This window comes from Astatotilapia calliptera, chromosome 20, assembly GCF_964374335.1.
Source record: "Astatotilapia calliptera chromosome 20, fAstCal68.1, whole genome shotgun sequence".
Lineage (NCBI taxonomy): Eukaryota > Metazoa > Chordata > Actinopteri > Cichliformes > Cichlidae > Astatotilapia > Astatotilapia calliptera.
Window position 1 is genome coordinate 17,422,179 of NC_137441.1, and position 7,151 is coordinate 17,429,329.

General features: G+C 39.7%; 1 protein-coding gene across 1 annotated transcript; it reads right to left on the minus strand.

Moving 5' to 3' along the window:
• Positions 1-250: 250 nt before the first annotated feature.
• Positions 251-6,139, minus strand: lrif1 (ligand dependent nuclear receptor interacting factor 1). Its single transcript, XM_026153901.2, has 3 exons — positions 5,785-6,139; positions 3,227-4,673; positions 251-1,916 (listed from the first exon to the last, which is right to left on the minus strand). The coding sequence occupies exons 1-3, from the start codon at positions 5,799-5,801 to the stop codon at positions 990-992; spliced, it is 2,391 nt and encodes a 796-aa protein (XP_026009686.2). The 5' UTR covers positions 5,802-6,139; the 3' UTR covers positions 251-989.
• Between the last annotated feature and the right edge of the window lie 1,012 nt (positions 6,140-7,151).

Consider the following 7,151-nt stretch of genomic DNA (forward strand, 5'->3'; position numbering starts at 1 on the left):
CGCTGGCCCTTGAGGCCTGGAGTTCGACACCTGTGACTTAGAGTAACAATTCATCCAGCAGAACACCATATCTTCAGATTTGGAAATTCTAGTTCTTCTTAATACGGCTTGAATTTTGTCTGTGAATCGCTCCAGTGGGAGCTGGAAGAAACTGCCTGATGGAGTCAACAGAAAGCAAAGAGGAGATCCTTAGGCCACCAAGATGGAAGACGTCCACCTTAGTGGCCCTAGCACCTGCCAGTTAAGCAACTTTCTTTTTTTTTTAATTTCTTTTATTTATAAGCTTTATTTTCATTTTTAAATTGGAAAACAGACAATCAAAACAAACAAAGCGAACAAACAAACAAAAAAGCAATTTTCAATTAAGACTTAATTCCATTAACCCTGCAACACCTCCTGAGAACCGAGGAACCAAATATCTTTTTTTGTAATGTCCTGCATTTCTGGAGCTAAAAGTATCACCCAAACTGGTGTGATATCAATGGAAAGGTTGGTGTGACTTATTATGGTAGCCCAAATAAGTCAAAAGATATAGAGCAAAAACAAATGTCCATTAATGAGGGCATAAATGAATAGGCTGGTTCTCAGGAGGATATACATACATTTTTGTGAGTTTTTGAAATTTCCACATAAATGTGATCCTCTGCCTCTCAAAAAAGCAAACAAAATGCAAAATGTAGCAAATATGATACAAATGAAAACTGCTAAAAGCAAATTAATATTTTTCCTGAAGGTATTTCATGGTTCAGGATTTAAAGGGTAAAGTTTCATGTTTGTAAATACTCTGTGTGTAATGATATCACATTATAGCCTATTGGACAAGTAAAAACCCAGCATTGATGTATATGTGTGGTGGGCTCCATGGAACATAAACTCTGAGTCTCAGAAAGTGAATGTGCACGAGGAGGTGCCATTTTTGAGTCCATTAATCAATGAACTTTATAAGGACACGTGTGTGTGTGTGTGCTAGAAATACTGGACATTTTCAATCAGCTCACTTTTCTCTTCATTAGTTGCAACGCTGCCTCTTTCTCTGTCAGGTAATCTTTGAGTCTTTTGATCCGTTCCTGTCTTTTTAGTTCATCACAGTCCGTGGACGTTGTTGACAAAATGTTACTATAGCCCACATGGGCGACATAGTTCTGCTTGTTTGTGACTTTTCCACAGCTCATCATTCCATCTTTTCGAGGAACCTTTGCTCTTCCCCCTTTTTTACTCACCTGCTCTGCTGTAAAGTCCCACTTGTCTAGCTCCTCTAGCCTTGCCCTGGACTTGACTGCAGGATCCAGAGTAGTGGGCATGCAACATGGACACACAGTGCGTTTCCTGGTCCGTCCTATTCTCCTTGTGTTTCTGCTGAGATCCAACCAAGTCTGAGTCTGAAGATGAGCATCTGCATACTGTGATTGTGAGATACTGCCTTCATTTGTGGTAGGGACATCCTCACCACCTGGTTCCAAACAATCTGTCTCTTGCTTACTTTTACAGTCACATGATGCCCTGTTGTGTGAACTTTGACCTGAAAAGAAATTCTGTTTCCAAGGAAAAGGAGGAGGTTTCTGGTCCAGTTTGACATGAGAACATTTGAGAGCTCCAACACCTGTGTCAGGTGATTGTGGTAATTCCTTTCCAGTTTGTACTTTTACTCTCGGGATATCAGTATGACCACTGTTCATATTGGTTTCTTGTGAACTGCCACCTTCATATCGAAAAACATCTACCACTGGTTCCTCATTATCCTCCACTGACTTAATGGAGTCTATGTGCAGCGAATTTACAGGGACAGACTCAACTGATGGTTCATCAACCCTCTGAAGGCAAAGTTTAAGTTCAGCTGTTATCCCGAATATCTGCCTCAGCAGGTGGTCAGACAATTTGCGAGGCTTTGGTGCCACTGACTCAGGATTTGTAGAGCCCTGCAAATAGGGAAATGTAAAATAAAAATACCATTATCACACATTAAGCAAATGATCCAAGTACATTTAGTAGCTGTTTATGGGAACTTTTACTAAGCGGTCCAAAGAGAGGTCACTGCAAGTGAAGGAGGCCATCATTATTAAAGAGATGGCTAAAACTCTAGTGGTCGAATCAACAATCTGATACATTCTTAAAAGAAGCAATGTACTAGCAACACCAAAGGTCTGAAAGACAACAGAAGACAACTAAAACAAATTCTTTCCATGACTGAGAAAAAACCCACTCACAACATGCAACACTGTTGGCTAGCAATGTCACCTCACAGGAAGAGATGACCTGAGGTTCCTGGTTTATGCTGCGGCCTTTGTGTGCTGTGTGCATGTTCCTTCCTCCCACCGTCCACAGACATGCATGTCAGGTTAATTGTTCGTTTTAGTTGTTGATTCTAAACTACCCATGAATGTGAGGTAGGTAGAGTGCTTGGAGTGTTAAAATAAAATAAAATAAAGCAATGCATTTAATGCATGGTTAAAAATGTGGCTTGTACTCTAAAGTCAAAATTGCTCTTAAAGAGGTTGGGATGTCATTGTCAAGGTCTACAAGGTCTTCAGAGGGTTTACAACAAGGTGCCACTGGTTACTTTTAAGAAGAGAAAGTCCAGAGTATATTTAGAAAACATCTGAAAAGAACCTGCTTAGGAAGATGCCACCTGTCAAACATGGTGGAGGCAATGCTAAAGCTAAAGTATGGTTGCCAGTGCTACCAGGTCATAGTATTTGCTGATCATGTGCCTGCTCAGAGACATAATGGGATGAATCTGAGCTGCACAGGGCTGTACACTCTGCTCAGATTCAGCCAAATGCTGTGAAGCTTAATAGGTAGCACGTTCCAGTGTAAACAAGTTAATGTAATACTGAAAGCTGAAAGTCTGCACTTTAATCACATGTTAATGAAAACTGACTACGGTGCTGTACAGAGACAAAATAAAAAAAGGAAAATAAATCCACGTTTTTCTATCATCCACGCTTCAGAAAATAAATACTCATTTTGTACATCACACAAGAAAACCGACAAGGTTAAGAGGTTGAACTTCCAAACGAACACTGGTGTGATCAGAAATACTCACCAGACAGAAAACAATTACAAACAAACTTGAATTATCCTTCAAAAAACATAGACCAAACCACAGATCTGTAATGATTAGCTGCAGACCTACGTGAAATGTTATATTATCTAGTCTACAATCACACCTTAAAAGCATTTTTATTAAAACACTAACAAGTCCCAGAAGCATCAGAACTAGCCTTACCTCAGTTATCTGACTGTCGCTCTCTGTTTCACAGCTGCTGCTGGCCTCTGTTGGACTTTCTGTTTTTGCATCAAGCTCTACGTCTTGCAACTGCTGGGCAGAGGTGCTGTGAAGCACGTCTGAGCCACAAACACACGTTTCATTTCTATCTGACGTGTCCTGGCCGGCTTTTGCTCCTCTCAAAGCCATGTTTGAAGTTGTGCAGCGTGGTGAGCAGGACTCTGACTTGGGTGGACTATATGATACAAATATGACATTGTCTTCATCCAGATGAGAGACCGCAGGCACGTTAACTGCTTGTTGAGGTGACTCATCATCGTCACATAGATCAATCACCTCATCTGACTCCCTTTGCGTTCTAACATCTCGACTTGTTACAGCTGACTGAAGAAACTGTTGTAAAGAAGAAGATGGTGGAAGAATGCTTTTGCTGAGTTCAGACGCTTTAGTTGTTGTTGTGGTCTTAGATAGCGGGGTGCACCGTTTAGCTACAAAGAACACCTTGCCATTGCACATGACCAAAGCATTTTCTTGCCCTTGTGCACCATTGTCCTGACTCAGCTGAGAGGCTGTTTTTCTGAAGGTGCTGAGCTGTGTGGAAGAATTTTCTCTCTGTGCGATTGCTTGAAGAATCTCTGAAGTTACAGACGGACAGTTAAGAGGTTTTATATTTGGACCTGATGAACAATCCACTTCTTCTATCACCCAGCGTGTGGGGCTGTCGGGCCTTTGTGAAACCTTTGGAATCAGTTTTAACTGTTGTGTTCTTTGCTTTGGGTGAAATCCATAAGAAGTCAGTGTTGATGCATTGGAAAACATTCGGACTGAGTGTGGAGCGGTGTCCGTTGGCAGAGTCCCGCCTTGATTTATAGTGGTGACAGGAGTAACATACACTACACTGGGTAATGCTGACCCCGAGGAGGAGCTGGCAGAAGAAGTAAAAATCTGTTTCTGGATAGCTGCAGGGAGTCTGCATGCTGGAACGGTCTGGACTTGTGCATTGGGGGGAATCTGAAGATACTGTCCTCTCGGGAGTGCAGGAGATTTCACAGTAACTGGGAGCGGATTAAGAAGTTTTACTGGCATTCCAGATTTTTCTTTAAAAGTTGCCACTGACGGAACTTCAGCCATTAAATTACCAGTCTGCTGCTGCAGCGACTGGTTGTTGACTGAATGTACACGGTTGGACAAGACATTCATAACTGAAACCTGCTTCCTGATTATTTGCTGAGAGACAGAAGAACTCAAAGCTGTATCTGTGACCATGTTCACAGGTGCTGAGTTGATATTTATGGTAACAGCTTCCTGGGAAATTGGGTCCCTTTTAGTGTTACTTGTCTGTGGTTGGAAAAACTGTCTGTTCACCATTTGGACAGGAATCAGTTTCATGATGTTCTTTCCATCAGCTCCAATTGCAGGCATTGCCTGGTAGAAGACACCTCGGCCACTGAGAGAACAGAAGGAAGAACGGAATTAACACAAATATAAATATATGAATTTTATACAGTTATGACTTTATTATGTTGAACTCTAACACCTCCAAACAGTACAGATCTAAACCTTTACCAGAGTGGCAGAGAGTCCACTTATCTGATTTCCTTTGTTGAATTTGTGATAGTTGCCTGCATTTCTAAGCCAATATTAGTTTTATTACTCGCTCTTGTTGCTCAGAGTGGATGGAAGGCTTTAAGCAGGCACTCGGGAGCATACGTAGGTGTCACATGCATTTAAGAAGAAATTCATCTCCACTCTTTTACAAAGAAGTTATTCCACCAGCATAATTAGAGGCAACGGAGTATCTGATGCTGTATTTTTTTTTTCTATTGGAAAAATAAAATGAGGTACGTCATTATTGTACTATTTTTACTGTTTTCCCAAAATTCTTAATTTTTGCTTTACTCCTAATAACTGGGAAGAGCTGTTTTACTGCAATGGGAGATCAATTATATTTCTTTTAATAATCAAGGGGTAACACTTTATAACATGACCCGCGAATAAGGCGCAAGTACCCAGTACTTAGGTGTCATTTGCAGGTAACAAGTTATTGTATGTTGTTTTATTATTGTTTCCTGTACAAAACGTGTTACACGGAAATACAGGATACTTGCGGTCTAACAATGTAATTATTTTATAGTTTCCTGCAAAAACCTGACTCGGTACACGAAACTGCATGTAAGTACAGGGTACTTGTGCCTTATTCGCGGTTACCATCAAGGGTACATTACAACTGACAAGGTGTGCAGTACACAAAGGTACAAATATTTAAATACTGTTTCAAACAAGTTAATAAGAACTTTAAAACTTTAATGTGGGACTATATGAATGACAGATCGATCTCATATTTTGTAAGATTAGCTCATTGCAATTAATAATAATGATTAGAATATTTATACTTAGTATTAATAGATGGGATTAGATACTAAATATAACAGCAAACTGAGCCAGCCTATGATTTCTTATTCGGACCCATCATTAGTGTTGTCATGACTCCCGTTATGTTTAAAAGCACAAATCATCAATAAGGGACTGGGAGGCATTGAGCCATCAAACCGCAGTACCTGTAAATCGTATCCATCTGTCCTCTGGTGAAAAGACGAACGCTGGAATGTAATTTTTAGCTGCCGTAACGAAAAATGACTAAATTAAATACATAATTATTGGTGTGAGCTCCGTTTACACGATAGCTATAAGTTACTGGTAACGTCCAAACACCATCGTAGCCTCAGCGCTTGAAAGCTAGCCTTGGTCCAAATGTGTAATCGCCGCTATTAACCTCCGAATACTCTCGTTTAATTGCCATTAAAAAATGTTTTGACTGCACATTTTTCTCCCTGGTGCCTTTCATCAATGGATGTAATAAGTTGGAATCTCGTTTCCATCATTTCAGCCCTTCTGTCACATTATTTCCGGTTTGTTACGAGGTTGTGTTCAACGTAGCAAGCCATTTTTAAGTTTGTGTTGATTGTGTTTGTTTGTTTTAATCGCAGACTCTGACTTTAGGTTGAATATAGTGGTGTTCTGTCGTGTTTTAGCAGGGTTCATTATTCTTATTATTTACTATTATTTATTTTTCACGCAACACAAGACGAGTTAAATATTGTTAGCCTTTGTGGCTTTTGAACTCTCCCTTTTTACCAACTTCCGCTTGGCCACTTCCGGTTCCGTTTTGTGATACGCATATTTATTTATATATTTTCTTATATATTAAGTGTGTCTGATATTTAGATAACCTGTCATGAAGATGCACATTTCTGAACATGACACATGGTGGAGATGGGCTCTGTCTCCTTTAAAGATGACACCCAATGTTGTCAGTGGGTTTTGGGATTGATGTTAATTGAAGTGTTCATTTTGGTAAACCATATCACCCCATGACAAATTTATAAATACACTGACACAAGTAGTGGGAAAAATAGACAAGGAAATCTAAAAAGGGAGGAACACAGGGTGCTCCAGCAACAGAGTAGAAAATCAAAGTTATGATGCAGGACAACCAGATCAAGCTTGAACTTCACTGCTTAAAAAAAAAAAAAGAAAAAAGAAAAGGAAAGAAACTCCTAAATCAATGTCGGATCTTTATGAGTAAAATATTCAGCTGTTTTTGCTGATGTCAGTCAGCATTGTTAATATGGAAATCTAGTGAACTATATTCATGTTTTTGTGTCATCGTGAAGTTATATAACAATTTTTAAAAATGCTGTTCTAAAGAGCTCAAAGTAAAAAGCTTGTGACCCCCAGTGACTAACATTTTGCTTTAAAGTTTGGAGATGATCTAATGGAAACTAACGCTTATCCTAATTGACCTGTTTCTTTACATTTTGTTTTTTAAGATCAACTTTGACCTTGGGAACTAATGATGAAGATCAAGGTCAAATGCCAACCTAGGTACTCATGTGCCCCAAAGCCTAGTATATTGTTGTTGTTG

Excerpts from the sequence above, each read along its gene's own strand:
- lrif1 (XM_026153901.2), bottom strand. Across the intron at positions 1,917-3,226 it reads GCGACAGTCAGATAACTGAG|GGCTCTACAAATCCTGAGTC; the intron begins GTAAGGCTAGTT and ends CCCTATTTGCAG.